The sequence below is a fragment of the Prunus avium genome, chromosome 1 (assembly GCF_965620075.1).
Source record: "Prunus avium chromosome 1, drPruAviu1.hap1.1, whole genome shotgun sequence".
In the NCBI taxonomy this organism is placed as follows: domain Eukaryota; kingdom Viridiplantae; phylum Streptophyta; class Magnoliopsida; order Rosales; family Rosaceae; genus Prunus; species Prunus avium.
The window spans coordinates 47345733-47363345 of record NC_142284.1 but is presented as its reverse complement, the minus strand read 5'-3'; the positions used below and the strand labels follow the sequence as shown (position 1 = coordinate 47363345).

At 38.1% G+C, this 17613-nt stretch overlaps 3 protein-coding genes and 1 pseudogene across 4 annotated transcripts; 1 reads left to right on the top strand and 3 right to left on the bottom strand.

The window, feature by feature from the left end:
* Window positions 1-288: 288 nt before the first annotated feature.
* LOC110771580 (thioredoxin H-type-like) lies at window positions 289-1703 on the bottom strand. The gene is made up of 2 exons (XM_021975904.2): window positions 1510-1703; window positions 289-862 (listed from the first exon to the last, which is right to left on the bottom strand). Exons 1-2 carry the CDS (start codon window positions 1594-1596, stop codon window positions 473-475), a joined length of 477 nt encoding a protein of 158 aa, XP_021831596.1. The 5' UTR covers window positions 1597-1703; the 3' UTR covers window positions 289-472.
* Window positions 1704-4607: 2904 nt separating this feature from the next.
* On the top strand, window positions 4608-5904 carry LOC110771583 (thioredoxin H-type-like). Its single transcript, XM_021975906.2, has 2 exons — window positions 4608-4766; window positions 5412-5904. Exons 1-2 carry the CDS (start codon window positions 4680-4682, stop codon window positions 5799-5801), a joined length of 477 nt encoding a protein of 158 aa, XP_021831598.1. The 5' UTR covers window positions 4608-4679; the 3' UTR covers window positions 5802-5904.
* An 899-nt stretch (window positions 5905-6803) lies between these two features.
* On the bottom strand, window positions 6804-9759 carry LOC110771537 (beta-galactosidase 5-like; annotated as a pseudogene). Its single transcript, XR_015833818.1, has 7 exons — window positions 9609-9759; window positions 9399-9517; window positions 9133-9288; window positions 8194-8268; window positions 8006-8075; window positions 7619-7834; window positions 6804-7527 (listed from the first exon to the last, which is right to left on the bottom strand). The product of XR_015833818.1 is annotated as a beta-galactosidase 5-like (transcript).
* Window positions 9760-13906: 4147 nt separating this feature from the next.
* On the bottom strand, window positions 13907-16791 carry LOC110771522 (Mannose-binding lectin superfamily protein). The gene is made up of 7 exons (XM_021975832.2): window positions 16635-16791; window positions 16312-16527; window positions 15702-16190; window positions 15390-15623; window positions 14845-15249; window positions 14533-14754; window positions 13907-14437 (listed from the first exon to the last, which is right to left on the bottom strand). The coding sequence occupies exons 1-7, from the start codon at window positions 16635-16637 to the stop codon at window positions 14141-14143; spliced, it is 1866 nt and encodes a 621-aa protein (XP_021831524.1). The 5' UTR covers window positions 16638-16791; the 3' UTR covers window positions 13907-14140.
* Window positions 16792-17613: the final 822 nt, after the last annotated feature.

The window sequence follows — 17613 nt, the reverse complement described above, 5'->3', positions numbered from 1 at the left end:
GCCCCAGGAACAACAACTAAAACAAATCAATACAAACTAGGCGGGTTCTGTGAACCCCAGCACTATCATCTGCAAGAGTTGATCTCACCCACTCAGGGGCATTATCAAAGAGATGAACTCCCAGCTCTACATTGTAACTTGACTTAGCTAAGCAGTCGGCAACGCAATTTTTCTCACGATAAATGTGTCTGACAACACAATTATTAATTTTCCCCATGTAATCCTTACAGCTGCAAATCACACCAGCAAGGGGGTGGAAATTACTGTGGCATTGTAATAAAAAAATAAATATGGCATTGTAATAAAAAAATAAAAAAAACATTCATAGATAATTGGCATGAGGCATCATATGGGAACTAGTAGCCATATACATAAAGCATTCAGATGTCTTCAAAAGAAACTCATAAAAGTTATAAACAACTAGTGAAACAGAAAGGAGTTTCATAGTCTCCTCCACAGAGAATGATAGAAGTTAGGCAGTAGGAGTAGGAGTTTTAGTAGGAGTAGCAGCAGCAGTACCAGTAGCAGTAGCAGTAGCACTCTCAGAAGCCTTAGCGGTAGCAATAGCAGTAGCACCGGTGCGGCTGGTATCATCAGTGCTGGAGGCATCAGCGGCATGCTTCTCTACTTTGGTCTGTAACTCGTCTTTCTTGGCACCCACAACCTTGTCCACTACCTTGCCTTGCTTGAGGAAGAGAAAGGTAGGCACTGCATCCACACCCCACTTTTCAGAAACAGTCTTCAGTTCATCCACGTCCACCTTTAGGAACGTTACTTCTGGGTTCTTCTTAGCCAACTCCGCCAAGATTGGGCCGATCAACTGGCAGGGTCCATAAGACCAAGCCGTGAAACCCACCACCAGCTATTAAATTAAAGACATCAAATTAATGTATTAGTTAATCAAAGTATAAAACCAATTCCACAACCAAAATGTTAAAGGGATGGAGGACACAACCGTACACCTAGGTTTTTAAGCCATTTGCAAATTACAAAACCCCTATCTAGAGTCGAACAAAATTATTTCTATTTTGAAATGTAAGCGCTGGAATACACCCAATTCTTGCTTTTGATTTCAAAATTTGGAACTAAATTTCTAGGCAAAAAACAATTTCAATACGTTGAACAAGAAGATAAAAAAATCCCCATTGAAGCTGATCACAGAATACAAAGGGAATATTGTAAGACAATATCTTGTCTTAGCCACGAAATGAGGTCTTCTAATCACATGAGGAGTCAAGAAGTTTGTATTGATCAAGAAGTACTGCTCAAACATATCTGCAGCTACTAGTCTAAGTGCAATTTGATTAGAATACTAGAGCTTTGAGGGTTCGTAGTAGTCTCATATGGATTAAAACAACCTATCCTAATGCAATCTGGTTTGCTTAAGTGTTTCTTGATGGGCAAGACACTTGAGTAAGGTTAACTTTCTTTTTGTTACATTTTTTTAGTGAAGAAAAAAGAGTGCAAACAAATATAGAAGTGTGATTGGAGATTTGAAAATTAAAATACCAGTTTCTTGTTCTCGTTTCCCTTATGGAGCTGCTCTTCCCATGCCTCAGTAGTGTTGCAGTGGATGACTTGATTTTCTTCAGCCATTTTTTCTTTGCTTTCTCTCTCTCATAGGATTGTGATATTCTCAAGCAAGCTAGGTTATTACAAGTTGTTTTTGTTTTTGTTTTTGCGACGAATGTAATGGGCTCAGCCGCAGCGTATATATACAGCCCACAGTCGACCTTAACCAAGAGGTCAGATTTTTAATGTTTATTGCGGAAATGCCATTGCCGTTAGGTCGCTGAGGCATTCATATTACGTGACGTGACGCATACTCATATGTTGAGGGAACGTTAATAGATTTTGTCGTTTATTGAGAAAAGTCAAAATGAGCCGGACAAAGGCTCAAAGAGAACATATCATAAAGTACAAATTGTCTACGTATCCGACGCATGCATATGATATATCATACCATGTTGATCTATATGTCTACGTATACAGTACAAATTGGATGTTGAGCTGATGAGTTTTGGCATTAAATTGTTACTAGTACAATTAAGTTGGTTGGTATTGGTCCTTCTCCTTGGAACAAGACTTTTGTGTTGCAATCCCAATTCCTAAGTGAAGGACATTAATGCATTTACAATTATACTCTTTATTTTTTAGTTAAAATTTAGTTTAAAATATATAAAATCTATTTTAGAAGCTCTCTATAAAATTTTAACTCTAATCATATACTCTCTAATTTAAGGACTCATAAATGCTATAACTATTTTTTAATTGGTCCATCTCTATAAATATATATATACAGAAATTCTCTTATGTGGACATCCGGATGTTATTATCGTGCGGACGCCGTGTATTTTGTACTACCCCTCTCGGTTTTTCTACCTGTTTACAATAGGATCCGCACGATAATAACGTGCAGACATCTGGATAAGAGAATAACTGTATATATATATATATATATATATAATAGTTAGCCTTAATTAAAAGTTTAAAATACTCATAAAATAAAGCAACATTAAATTATAAGAAGCCATAAGCTCCTAGAGATCTCCCTATTTTAGGAGGTAGATAGGGAGCATAGTTGGAGTAGTATTTTTTCAAATCCTCCCTAAAATTTGTCTAAGATGGTGGTTTAGGGAGCCCATTGTAGATGCTCTTATTAGGCATTGTAACTAGAGCTGGCAAACGGGTCGTTTTAACGGGTTTCGGGTCGTTAACGGGTTAATCCGTTTTCTTAACGGGTTGACACGAACACGACCCGTTAAATTAACGGGTGACAAATACTAGACCCAAACACGACCCGTTACAATTCGCGAATATCCGACACGACCCGTTAACCCGTTAAGAATAAACCAGAAAGAAAAAAAAAAAAAAAAAAAAAAACTATCACAGCTTCTCTACCAACACGCCTTCTCTGTCTTTTTTCCCCCAAACCCCAACCCTAACTTTTCTTCCCTCTTTCCCTCTTCATTTCAGTCCTCTCACCCCAAAACAGTATATATCTCTCTCTCACAGATATCTTAAAAACTTAACAACTAAATAAATTGAGGAAGAAAGAAAATTCAAAATTAACTGAGAGAACCAAAACCAACAACTCTAGAATCAATCACCCTCTGTGGACCGACCTAGATACCTCCTCCTTGATCCCTGGTGGCTGGGTTGGCGAAGTCATCCCTGGTGGCTGGATTGGCGGAGTCTATTGAGTGGAGAGAAGAAGAGCAGAAGAGAATCTTGACAAAAAGATAGCAGAAGAGAAAAAGAGAAGAACAGAGCAGAAGAGAAGAACGAGAGGAAGAAGAAAAAGGAAAATGGGAAAGAAGAAAAAGACAAAAAGGTAAGAAGAAAAAGACACGGAAAGAAGAAAGAAAAGGGGAAGAAGAAAAGAAAAGAAAAATATTTTGCAAAATTACAAAATTAACCTTCTTAACGGGTGGTAACGGGTTAACCCGTTTTCGACCCGAAACGACCCGTTAGCTTAACGGGTGGCTAACGGGTTCACCCGTTTTCAACCCGACCCAATAAGCTCAACCCAAATACTGATAATTTCGTGCGAATTCGTGTCGTGTTAACGGGTCGTGTGCAATATTGCCGGGTCTAATTGTAACCACACCTCCAACTATACTCCCTATCTAGCTCCTAAAATAGGGAGATCTAGGAGCTCCTAAATCTAAGGAGAGAGAATGACTTAACTTATGAGATTTTAGTATAAAGTATACATTGACTTATTGAGGTATCAATATTGGTATAAATTGTATCTTATACTAAAATTGGATTTTCATATTTTGATTTGCTGGGAATTTGATTTTCTAGTATTATTAATTGAATCCAAATGGGGGGTACTTCCTTATTTACATTGTAAACTTAAGTAAATGGAGTAATATAAAACTAATTTAAAGTAAAAAGACAAGACATTTGTGATAAAAAAAAGCCTTTGTATAATATACTAGGTCTAACTGTTCACACTACCAAGTAGGGAAATTAATGCATGTGTCCCCAGTTCATGTGGGCTTGTTTAGTGGAAGGGAAAGATATAATAGCACTAGATAAATGAGTAAGTAACCAAAATCCTAACTAAGTAAGGACTCACCAACAATGTGATGGGTTAGCTTGAGAGAGAAAGGACATTGCCTTAGCCAATTGGTGGGTGGTGGTCTCCCACAAATCCCCCTCCTCGCCATTGCATTTGCATAACAATGTATGGGATCAAATTTTAATTCAAAGTGAAAGACTAAAGAGAAGTTTCTTTTTTAGAAGTAAGGGATCAAATTTTAATTTTAATTGCCTTTATTGTACAAAAGGAAGATACGTAACATTTGACCAAATTCTATTTTATTATACTCTTTTGGACTTTAATCTATTTGGAAAATATGTTCTCTTTGAGCCTTTGTCCGGCTCATTTTGACTTTTCTCAATAAACAAAAAAATTTATTAACGTTCCCTCAACATATGGGTATGCGTCACGTCACGTAATATGAATGCCTCAGCGACCTAATGGCAATGGCATTTCCACAATAAACATTAAAAATCTGACCTCTTGGTTAAGGTCGACTGTGGGCTGTATATATACGCTGCGGCTGAGCCCATTACATTCGTCGCAAAAACAAAAACAAAAACAACTTGTAATACCTAGCTTGCTTGAGAATATCACAATCCTATGAGAGAGAGAAAGCAAAGAAAAAATGGCTGAAGAAAATCAAGTCATCCACTGCAACACTACTGAGGCATGGGAAGAGCAGCTCCATAAGGGAAACGAGAACAAGAAACTGGTATTTTAATTTTCAAATCTCCAATCACACTTCTATATTTGTTTGCACTCTTTTTTCTTCACTAAAAAAATGAAACAAAAAGAAAGTTAACCTTACTCAAGTGTCTTGCCCATCAAGAAACACTTAAGCAAACCAGATTGCATTAGGATAGGTTGTTTTAATCCATATGAGACTACTACGAACCCTCAAAGCTCTAGTATTCTAATCAAATTGCACTTAGACTAGTAGCTGCAGATATGTTTGAGCAGTACTTCTTGATCAATACAAACTCCTTGACTCCTCATGTGATTAGAAGACCTCATTTCGTGGCTAAGACAAGATATTGTCTTACAATATTCCCTTTGTATTCTGTGATCAGCTTCAATGGGGAATTTTTTATTTTCTTGTTCACCGTATTGAAATTGTTTTTGCCTAGAAATTTAGTTCCAAATTTTGAAATCAAAAGCAAGAATTGGGTGTATTCCAGCGCTTAAATTTCAAAATAGAAATAATTTTGTTCGACTCTAGATAGGGGTTTTGTCATTTGCAAATGGCTTAAAAACCTAGGTGTACGGTTGTGCCTCCATCCCTTTAACATTTTGGTTGTGGAATTGGTTTTATACTTTGATTAACTAATACATTAAGTTGATGTCTTTAATTTAATAGCTGGTGGTGGATTTCACGGCTTGGTCTTATGGACCCTGCCAGTTGATCGGCCCAATCTTGGCGGAGTTGGCTAAGAAGAACCCAGAAATAACGTTCCTAAAGGTGTACGTGGATGAACTGAAGATTGTTTCTGAAAAGTGGGGTGTGGATGCAGTGCCTACCTTCCTCTTCCTCAAGGAAGGCAAGGTAGTGGACAAGATTGTGGGTGCCAAGAAAGACGAGTTACGGACCAAAGTAGTGAAGCATGCCGCTGTTGCCTCCCCCACTGATGATATCTGCCCCACCCGTGATACCTACCCCACCGGTGCTACTGCTACTTCTTCTGAGAGTGCTACTGCTACTTGTACTGCTACTGCTACTTCTACTGCTACTTCTACTGATACTGCCTAACTACTATCATTCTCTGTGGAGGAGACCATGAAACTCCTTTCTGTTTCACTAGTTGTTTATAACTTTTATGCGTTTCTTTTAAGACATGTGAATGCTTTATGTATATGGCTACTAGTTCCCATATGATGCCTCATGCCAATTATCTATGAATGTTTTTATTTATTTATTACAATGCCATATTTATTTGGGATGGAAAGTTCAAGTGCCAATTGGAACAGTAAGATTATGCATTGAAATATATTTTGGAATGACAGTCAAAACCGGAGACAATCTAATCAAACCTCGAGGCAAAAGCACTTGCCTTTACTTAACAAACTATACTTTTAAAAGCCTACTTGAGGTAAAAGCACTTGCCTCTACTTAACAACTACTATACACAAACACTGTGTGAATCCAAAGACTCTAATTCTGATAGATAGAGATTAGTGAATTCAATGTAGAATCTTCATCTGTAAGTATGCCTTCTTCAAATTCGTCTTAATTCTTTGCTTCATATAGCTCTGCATGCTGTGCCTTCTTTTACAACGTCTTCATCTTGTTGGATTGGGTTGATTTGGTTGTCAGGGCTGGTCCTGAGATTTTGAGGGCCTTGTGTGAAACTTAAACGGGAGCCCTCAATCTAATATGGAAATATTTAACAAAATTTGCCATAAAATAATTTTTTTAATAACTAAAATTCATCATCTATTAGCATGCAATAGCAATCATAAATAATATTCATAAAAGTTTTAATGTTTCAATTTGAGAAAATGGAAGAGGAAGAAGACATGAACTTTTTTGTTTTTTTTTCCATTTTGAGTGGGTGAAAACATACACTCCAAATTTTTTGTTTGATTGGAGAAAGCTTGTATATATTGCTTTCCTCTTCCTTGATGTATTTCCTTCTTCTTCTTTTTTTCTTTTTTTAAATGTTGTTAACAATAAAAAAGGAGTAGAAATGTAAAAATACAACTATTGAATGACACAATATGGACTCGAATCCAACTTCCCTGCTAAAATCAAGGGGATGAATTCCAACGCAACCAAATACACACTTGTGTTACATTCTTGCACACTCAAGTATATATATAATACTACCTATAATATTAATATACATAATATACACGTAAAAAAATTTCGGGGCCCTATGCGTTGGCACCACTTGCACACCCTCAAGGCAGCCCCTGTTGGTTGTAATTCCGGTTGAACAAACAACTTCAACTGATAGCCGCTTGAGTACATTCGAGCATGGATCTGTCCCGAAGATGCTATTCGATACAGTAACTAAGCAACTCTCACGGCCGATACAATTCTGCAAAACACGTTAAGAGATATTAGCAAATCTGTATTTATCAAAAGAATATGCATCTGCTTACAAGTACAAGAGGTGAAAAGATTGTAGTTCACTCCACAATGGCATGAGAGTTGGTCGCATGACACGTTCCTTGGTGGAAACTCCCACAAGTTGCAGTAGGTAGGAGTTCCAAAACTTGCAAACTTAATGCTTGAGATAGACTGCCCTGGCACACACTGCAGATGAAGCTGGGCCATGGTGAAGCGTTTTCAATTCTTCATGGCTGTGTCGATATCAAAATTTTCCTCGTTTGGGTGGTGTTCTTGTAAATCAGCACAAACCCCTGTCACTGATCTCTTCACCATGGTTATCTTTGATGGATCCCCACCGAGTTGCTCAACTACTACCACCAGATTTTGTGTTGGCTTTAACCAAGACCGAGGAACATGGTACCTGGAAAAGATGATCAACAAATTGTTTGATGACCATAAGGGTTTTCATCTTGCAGAAATTTTTGAAGTTTTAGTAGTTTATGAGGTAATACCATTGTTGAGTTGGTTGGCCACAGCCAAGTTGACACTTGGTAGGCCGGAATGTCCCGACGTAGCTACACAAACTACAGTCACCATTGGCGTAAGCCATCCAGTATCTGCCTAGCTCTGGCCGTTGATCCAGACTTGACCCTTTCCCGTGCTCCGCATGTCCAAAGCCAATGGCTCATCTCCTCCAGGTGCACTAAAATAAGCCTGCACAATCCAAGCTAACATTCATTTTAGCCTGTGAAGCCTAAGACTTCACTAGTTCTTATCACTTAATAGCCAATAAGGTTTTCCTCCTCTGTCTCCTCCTTGTCTTTCCTCTCTCCCTCATTATCTTGAAATGCTTACCTTATACCATTTCAACGTCTGTTTGGTTCGAGTAGCTAGTGAACCTTGGATCCAATCAACCGATGACCCTCCAGTTAGAGAGACCAAATCCATTGCTTCTCCTTTAAGGCCAACCTGTTTGGAAGATTTTCCTATGAGATTAAAACCACCGAAAAAAGGAAGAAGAAAAATAGAGATGGAGATAATAGTAAGTGGCCAAAATGGACAAATGTAGATGGGGTCGTTGTCTGACCTTGTAGAACCACTTTTGCATTGTTAAGTCTTTCCTTCCCTCCAAGAGCATCCAGAAAAATTGGACCCAGGATTCCTGTTTTCCAGAAAAACTTAGAAAAATGGATGCAATTCAACCACATAATTTAGGATCAATTTAGGTCTTTAGCATAGGTTGTAAGAGCACTTCCACCCATTTGCCATGGCAAAGGGCAAGGGGAGGCAAGGGCTGTTACTATTCCCGTAAATAGTGATTGGCCTTGTAAAAGGCTTGTGGTGTTTCCACCCATTGCCATGGTAACCACTATTCACATGAGATGTGACACTACTACAAAAAACGAAATAGACGACGGGAATTCACCGTCGTTGTAATACTTTGAAAACCGTCGTTAAATCGACAGTCGTCTTTTGGAGTATCAAACTACGACGGCTTTTCACCGTCGTTGTTTATGTGTAAAGACGACGGTTTTTAAAAACCGTCGTTATTTATGGTAAAAGACGACAGTTTTTGTTTAAAACCGTTGTAATTTATGGGTAAAAACGACGGTATTGTGTTGAAAATGGTCATTAATTATATGCACAGACGACAGTTTTTCCAATAAAACCATCGTTTTATTATCTTTAAATATGTCGTCTAATAAGTTCTCAACCTTTTACATTTTAGTTTTTTGTTTCCTATGATTCTATACAATGATTGTAACTAGAAAACCAATTATAATGTTTTATTAACAAATATATGCACTCAAAAATTATTTCTTTCATAAAACTTGAAGATTCAAAAGTAATTACATAGTCAACCAATCTTTATTCTATTGCACACATACTTCCTACCAATAAATTAAAATAAAGGAGCTCACAAATTCTACTTATTTGATCTGAACTTTATCAATTTGTTCTTGGGTTGACATAGCTCTGCCTTCTTGCACATTTTCCAAGTTGTTGTATTCCCCTCCCCTGTAACAATATCAGCAACAGCAAGCCCTTCTACAAGACTTGCAAAATTAACATCAAACTCCACAAACACAAATCTTACTTCAACAGTCATGTTGTTTTTGTCCATGCACAGTGCATCTTGTGTGAGCTGCTCTGAGAAAAGATAACCATAAACAAAGTGTTCCTGAAAATAACAATAGGGATAAAAAGCAGAGCCAAAGTAAGAGAATGGGTTTAACTGAACTACTCCAATTATCTATAATCAATACCTAAATCCAAACCTATAACCCATACCAACAGAAGCAAATCTGAACTCAAAAACAAAGATTCCTTTAGTTCTTTTAAAGAAACATACATATATATGGTAACAGCCATTCTCTGTGGCCATTTCAGCCACTTCTTCTTTCTCCAATCTGCCAAACTAAAGTGTATTAGAATTGCTTTGAGTATTTTAAGTAACCCTTTTCTTGATGATCTGATAATTGCTTTTAGTTCGAGCTTTACCAGTGAGATGGTCCACCAAAGAGCCATTTGAGATGTTCTCAAGAACAATAAATACAGTGCTAGTTGTAGTTAGATGGTCCTGATAAGTGACAGTGCAGTGTCCAAGAAGGCTGACCAAATGCCTACTCCTCAGCTTTGACAAGGCTTCCATGCTCTGGTTCAAGTTTTGGGGCAACTGCTTCTACTTTAATTTCACACATTTCACTTGTACCGGTAAACCATTTCTGAGCCAGCCTTTGTAGACCTGTAATGTAAATATTGCACATAAATAATGCTATCAAGTTGATGAACAATAATGTTGGCTCAATCAAATAATGCATTCAAAGCCAATAAACATCACAAATTCAATGTTAATACCAGTCCCTGAGATCCTTCTCCCATCAAATTCGGGCATCGAAATTGTTTGTTGCATCATCAATTTCTTCCAATGTAAATACACGATATGGTGGGAGCCCAAGTGTTGGCAACCTCATCATATGGGGCACACGCCCTGAAAAATCCAAATCAATATAATCAGCTTCAATGCTTCACGAACTAAAAACCATAAAGCATGCATCTTTGTTTTCTGGTTTTTTTTTTTTCAGTCATTAAAATTAGGGACTTTCAAAGGAATTAAGGAAACAAAGAGGGCCTTACTTGCATCGATGTTCGGCTTTGGGGAGCTTCAAACGGAAATTTTCTCAACCATGGATCTATTAAATTTATCTTCTCTGTTCCTCTGCCCTGCCCTGCTCTTTTGATAATTACCAAAATCAACAACCCAATGAGTACAGCCGCACACACAACACGAAGAGAATACAGAGAGAAAGAGAGAGAGAGAGAGAGAGAGAGAGAGAGAGAGAGAGAGAGAGAGAGAGAGAGAGAGAGAGTTTGGCTACCCATGAGAATCCCGGAGAGTCTGAGATCCATGGGAACTGAAGGATTCAAAAGATCCTCGCTGCAAACAAAAAAATCATGAAAATTTGCATCGGATTTTTAGACAACAAATCAGAAGAAGCCTAAGCAAACTCCTAGAAAAGTAACTTCGTACCTTTCTGGTCCACGAGGAAGAAGATCTAATCTAAAGCTTATGAAATGGAAGATGGGAATCCAGATGGGGGCTTAAAAATGGTCGCGATGAGGAAGGGTAGCTTCCATGGGCAGCGCGAGGGAGATGACGAACACGGCAAGATCGGTGACCTGAACGGCTCGACGGAGATGGCGATCAAGGCAAGTTCGGTGGACGGCGCGAGGGAGATGTGCTTCATAGATGTGAGAAAGGGTTTTCTTCTGAAAGGTCTTGATGTAGTACAGTATTTGAGAGAGCGTGGGTTTTCTGAAAAGCTCCGCGCTCGCGAACTTAAAAGTTAAATTTTGTTTAGCGCCTCCTAAAAACACGACGGTTGTAATAAGGTATCGTCGTAACTTTATAAATTAACCCAAAGCATCAGCGTATTAGGCACCTTATCACGACGGTATTATAACACTCGTCATCTTTTAAAATACCACGACAGTTTTTATATAAACGGTTGTCTATTGGGTGTCGTTGTTTAACATAATTGTAGTAGTGTGAGGAGAGGAATTTGTATAGAGTTTTGGTGTGGGAAGTGAAGAATATGACTAAGTATTTATTTAAAAAATTCTTAAATTTTTAGTATTTTTTCATATATATATATATATATTCTTTCTTTTTCTTTTTTTTCTTTTCTGACGTCAGCAAACCTAGGCAACAGCCCAGGCTATTCTTGCCTTTGGGCTGCCCTGGTTTGCTAGGACCCACAAGCTCCCGGGGCTGTAGAAGCCCGCTGGAATGTCAAATGGGGGCTTGGGCCCCTTATTGCCTGGGTTGGAGGCGAACGCTGGAAGTGCTTTAATGGGGCTAAGGTGAGTGAGAAATGAAAAGTATGGATAATACAAAGTTCAAGGAACTCACAATGTAAGAGCATACAAGAATTGATTACAAGACTTCGAATCATCATGCTTAGATATATATTCTTTATTTTTTTTAACATTAGACCATAAAGCCTTATACCTCCATTTATTTTGATTAACATTCCTCTCTTCCATTTAAACAACCGCCAATTTACTTTTAAGGCCAATAAAGAAAACCAAAAATGAATTTTAAATCAACTGCCATTTAACCACTACTTTTTTTCTTTCACCAATTGAGTGGATTTGTCTCTTTCTTCTTTTTTTTTCAATATGTAAGACCCCTTCCCAAACTTAGCCTGAAAAACACATCACAATTAAAGCTCATGAGTTCCCTAGAAAGGTAAATACTTATTTTTTAGGCTAAGACGAGGAGATATAATTGGCTAAATGAAATAGAAGGCTTACAAGTAGGCTCAAAGTGGTTAACAATGGAACATCATGCTTAAGCGAAGGTTAGCTTGAAAGGCTCAAACGATCCAAAAAAGGCCTTAACATCATGTGATTGTAACCTACCTTATGACTCACCAATTATGTGTATGACCACCTAATATGTGACTCACCAATGATGTATATGACCACTTATGGTAGTAAACTATGTAATTCTTATGCACTTAAATAGGCACCAAAGATGAATGAAAAACACACAAGAATAGAAGAGAATAAGCTTAAGATTGAGCTCTGGATAATTAAGGTTTCTCTTCCTCTAAATTCTCTTCTTAATTTCCTTAGTTTTATAACACATATAAGTAGTAGGTGGTACCTTGGACCCAATTTGGGCAATAGAGTCAAGAACCGTGATGGCCTCAATGAACTGGCCATTCTTGCAGAGATAGTTTAAATGAGTGTCTGTGAATTTTGGGAGAGTTTTCCTGGAGAAAGAGATTATGGGTTTGGTGTGTCTTAGTGAGAATTCTGATGGGTTGCCAAGTTTGGAGGGTAGAATAGGTGTGGTAGGGCTTGATTTGCATGGGATTGTAAAATTCTCGATTGTTGAAAGTCTGAAACTTTTAAGAGATTCCCCTTTCTGGGGGTGCTCTTTTCAGTTCATGGCCTGGTGTTAGTATGAAAATTGGATTGTCATTTCCTAGACTCTAGCATAGGTTGAAAATTAGTTTGTGAAGAATTGTTACTAGACGTTTTGGCTCAACTCTTTCAACCACATACTTCCGAGGCATGACTTGACCATATGAGAAACTTGACAACAGGTAAATCATGACATAATCATGCATTCATTATAGGATTCCTAGTTGGACTCTATTTTGATTTAAGTTAAAATATTATCTTTTCCTATTATGACTTGCATGTTGAAATCATCTCCTACTTGATTGGTCTAATTCATTTGTTTTAATAGATATTATTTTTCTATTAAAAATTGGCTAATTGGCTTTTTCATTAAGAATCCATATTGAATCAAAACTAATAGTCATAATTGAATAACATTTGTGGTCCTGTTTTGACGTCCTTACTATGAGTTTATATTGCATCAAGTTTTGGAGTTATAGTTTAATAGGTTTGCTGTGAGTTCATATTGCATCAGGTTTGGAGTCATAGTTGAAGAGGTTTGAAAGTCATTGTTGAATTGAAATAGTAGTCTCGTGGGTTTCTCTCTTTTGAGAGAATACCTGCCTTGAATAAAAGGTTGTGTTTTCTTTTTCAAAAGGTAGCTTTTCTGATATTTTGTTTAAGCATCTAAAATTCCTAAGAAATCTGTTGTGCATATATTTGAGATAAATCATCAAGTGTTCCATATTTACTTGGTGATTTATCAAACACTTTAATTATTCATATTGCATTCATTTGCATTGTTCGGTGACTCATACGGTTGAGGGCACAAAGACCGTGGTGACGGTTTTCCTCCGGCGAGCTTGAAGCAATCGTGACCAGTATTGTGTTCAACATAAGGAGTATCAAAGATCATCCCGTGACAGAAGTTGAGTTACGAAGAAGTCGGTAAACATTATCCAGAATGTGTCTAGGATAAGTGTGTGAGTACTTCTTATAATCATCATTCTATAGTGGATTTGTGTTGGACTAGGGAGTCCCGTGGATTTTCCCTAGAGGTGGGGTTTTACCACGTAAAATAATTCTCTGCGTATTCCTTTGTTTTATGTTCAATATGTTCTAGGATTGATAAGCCATATCAATCCTGCTACCAAAGTTTATTTTTATTTATTTGACCCCCTCTAGGCATATATAGACATCCTACAGGTATTTTCACACTTGGAAAGCGAGGTTGAATCAAAAATTGAAGATTGCACGGTTGTAAATGTGGAAAATGGAAACCAAATTGCAACGGATAGAGGGAAGGAATGACTCGCTGCAGTGGTTTGCTCTATCATGCTAAGATCTAGCCAGTAATATCTCGCCACGTTTAAGCGGGGAGGGCATTGGTCAAAAAGTTGACGGCCAGGATGTCATTACAAGTGGACGGCTTACATATGTATAAAACGAAGTTGTAGCGTACAAAAATAAAAAATAAAACTAGTACAGAAATTGCTAATCCTGGAATTTCATATTAGGAAAAAGACACTCAGGAGGAATAGAAATTGTACGACAAAAGCTTGTTATTTATTTATTGCTGTGTGAGCTCCAATTATAGCACTGAGACTGAGACATATTGATCAGAATTTCTTGAAGAGAGAGACCTTGGAGGTTTTCTGGCCACTTCCCAGCCAATGTTGCATATGAACTCCAATGGCATCCAAATACAAGCTGCTCTTGCCATGCAAGCCCACCACCTTGCCCTCTGTGGTAGTTGAAGTGAAAAATGTCCCAACTTCTTCCCCAAATGGACCATACTTGCCTCTGCTGGTATAAAATGTCAAAGACTTAATAATTTGAGGTCGCTCGTTTTTACTAATGCAACCATAATACCCAGATATACAAGTCAGCACTTCATGAGGATACTCCAATTTAATCTGCAAAACAAATTGATCAAGTAATAATTTGTTAGATGGACACATACAAATTGAGATTAAATTCACTTGATCAAGATGTTAATTTTAATTATTACTCGATGTGGGGTAGTTCCTCCATTGCCTCCGTGCTTAACGGACCAAATGAATTGACCGTTTCGATCATACTCAATCTGCACTGAGCAAATGCCCTCTGCTGCTCTTGTCAAATGAATCTGCCTAATCCCAGAAAACACTCCATCATCCCATGCTCTGCCTCCATCTCCACCCCATGGCCCTGGTCCACATGGGGTTGGCTCTTTTATCACCCCACAAGCAACCTGGCCAGAATTACCTATCCAATCAGCACATGTATAATCTTTGTATTATCTACTAATATATACGCATGGAATTAGATTAAACTTAATTACCTCTTCAACTTTTCCTCTGTTTGTCATTAGCAGCTTGTTAGACCAGTGAGGATTGTCTACCTGTTTGATGGCCCCTGCAGGCTCCTTTGGGATGATTGCAGTGCAATTATTAGGAGTATTTGTGACAGGTGGTGTCTGTTTCTCAGTCTCGACATTGACCTTCCCTTCTGTGGCATGCACCCCAAGAGCATCTAAGAAGAGACCCTTCCTCCCATGAATTCCAACAATCTTGCCTTCCTTAAGCTTGGTGGTGAAAGGGGTTCCTTGTTCTTCTCCATATGGCCCGTGCTTCTTCTTCGTCGTGTGGAAAGTGAGGGACTTAATCACATTAGGCCCCATAATCATGGCAGCCCCAAATGTTCCCGTTATGTGCGTCAAGATTTCGTTTGGAAAATCAAAAACTATCTGCACATATATAGTGTAAAACAAAACATTGCAAGTGAACGTTGACGTGTATTCAAATCAAATGAAAAAATAAAAATAAAAAACAGCTACCATAATCAATATATAGTGTAAAACTATACTTAATTTCAGACAAATTTCACCTTGTCACTTTTATAACCTCCAGTCCCGCCATGTTTGGCTCCCCATACAGCTTCACCGTCGCAATCATACTGAACCCTTATGTATATTACAACTCCCACGTTTCTTGATAACTTGATTTGTCTAACTCCTGAATAAACTCCATCATCAAATGCAAAACCACCTGTCCCTCCCCACGGACCATACGTTACCACCCCTTCAGCAGCAATTGGGGGAACCTTCTCAATACTTGGCGTCTAAAATGAAGAACTTTATGTTAATGCACATTTTCAAATTGAAATAACCTAGAACTTGTAAAGGCAAGTTTCTCTTACCTTGAACTTGGTTTCTACATCACTTAATTCTCCAGAATTAGAAAATTGCATTGAGAGCTTATTGTTGGGTACTGGTACTGCAGCTGGGTTAGTAGTGTAGTCATCCTTGGGTCTTATGGCAAAAAACACATCACAGTTTTGGAGGACTGAGTAGCCGGCAAGGTTCTGATCAGTACCACCAATCATATAAGACTGTGTTTGAAGCGTAGTTTTTGAGGGCTGGTTTTGATCATTCTGAATAGGCTTTAGGTAAGCTCCTATTGAATCAAGATACCAACCAGACTTGCCAAAGAACCCAACAATCTTGCTACTCCCAGCTCTTGCCGCTGGGAGAGAAAAATAGGTTCCTTGTTCAATTCCAAATGGTCCATAAGTTTTTTTGTTGCTCTTGAATTTAAGTGATCGAATTGAGACCGGTCCCCATTCACTAATCTTACCATAATGCCCCTCAATTGAAGTTAAAAATTCTTCCGGATAAGCAAGCTTCACCTGCAGTAGTAAGAAGTAGACAAAAAATTTGCAAAAGGTTATGTGATTAGCTAGCTTTAATTAATCATGTCATGTACTCTATGGGATTAATAAAGTAATGATGACTTGGTAATGAAGTAACCGTGTCTGTTTTCCAGCCTCCATTTCCACCATGCCTCTCAGCCCAAAATGAGGTCCCTTTCTCATCATATTCAACCTGAATGGAATCAATGGCCGCTCCATGAGCTATCACCAACTGCTTCACCGTTGAGTAAACTCCATCTTCCCAAATGAGCCCGGTTTGGCCTCCCCACGGCCCAACTGATACCAGTTTTTTCTCGGATCCCTCAAAAGTACTCTGCCACCATGCATTAGTATAGTAGTCAGTTCAGTTGTAATTAAGTGCTGAGTGTAATTAAGTTGAAGAACAATAACATGAATGAATTAGACAAAACAAAGAGTTACCATTTTGGTGCAGTGAGCAGAGCGGGTGAGCGTGAGAGTGTGGAGGATGAAATTGAATGTTGCAGTGTGAAGAAGGGATGGGTGAGCTAGGAATTTATACAAACAAAAAGGATGCGTTAGGTGTGAAGGTGCATGAATTAAGGGAAATAATTTATTTATAGGTGGCTTGGACTGTGGAGAGGAAGAAGCTAATTCTCTTCTCCACTATGGAGGGAGCTAATGGCTTCCAAGTTAAAGAATCAAATGATTGCTCAAAATATCCCTTGTGCCTCATAAGAAATAGAAAAAAGAGTCTTATCTCTGGCTAGCTTTTAAGCATTCGTGACGGTCTGGAATTTTTCCCATACATTTTCTGCAACGAATTCAAATTGGGAGACAGAAGATTACGCAGTAACTCCTTTATTCGGAATTTTCGAATATATATATTACATATATCTTTGTTGCATGGCATATATCATGATCAGTTGGACATCCATAGAGTTTTAGACACGTACGTACATTTCCCATCAGTGTTCATTCGTCATAGGTTTTTTTAAAAGGAATTTCTTCATAATTTTTAAACAGGAAAGAATCTTGAATTGGGCCTTTTAGAATTTAAGAGAAAGGACATTCCGATTCGGGCACAACATAAAAAAGTAAGTAGCTGAGGCCCAATGATAAGTTTTCTGATTTTAGCCCATGTATTTTTTTATTTTAAAATCACCTTAAAAGAAAAAGAAAGGTGGAAATAATTAGTAAGAGTAGCGATGAAAGTGGGATTTGATGACTCCAGAACACGGAAAAACCAAAACCTGGGACAGCTAAATGCTTGGTTGGTCCGCAGCACCGACGTAAACGGAACGGAGATCTAGCTAGCTAGCTAGCCACCAAATCGCAAATTCACATGTAGACGGAAGAAACAAACGGCCATGAATGGTGGCTCGTTACACGCTTCTAAACTCATTTATTTGGGGACCCACATTCCCATAAACTAAACTCT

Bases quoted from the DNA above. Each gene is read 5' to 3' on its own strand.
- LOC110771580 (XM_021975904.2), bottom strand. From the start codon at position 1,596: ATGGCTGAAGAAAATCAAGTCATCCACTGCAACACTACTGAGGCATGG. The intron at 863-1,509 runs GTATTTTAATTT...TTAATTTAATAG, and splicing joins GAAACGAGAACAAGAAACTG to CTGGTGGTGGGTTTCACGGC.
- LOC110771583 (XM_021975906.2), top strand. From the start codon at position 4,680: ATGGCTGAAGAAAATCAAGTCATCCACTGCAACACTACTGAGGCATGG. The intron at 4,767-5,411 runs GTATTTTAATTT...TTAATTTAATAG, and splicing joins GAAACGAGAACAAGAAACTG to CTGGTGGTGGATTTCACGGC.
- LOC110771522 (XM_021975832.2), bottom strand. The intron at 14,755-14,844 runs GTAATTAAGTTT...AATTCTGGCCAG, and splicing joins ACAGAGGAAAAGTTGAAGAG to GTTGCTTGTGGGGTGATAAA. The intron at 14,438-14,532 runs GTAATAATTAAA...TTTGTTTTGCAG, and splicing joins GAGGAACTACCCCACATCGA to ATTAAATTGGAGTATCCTCA.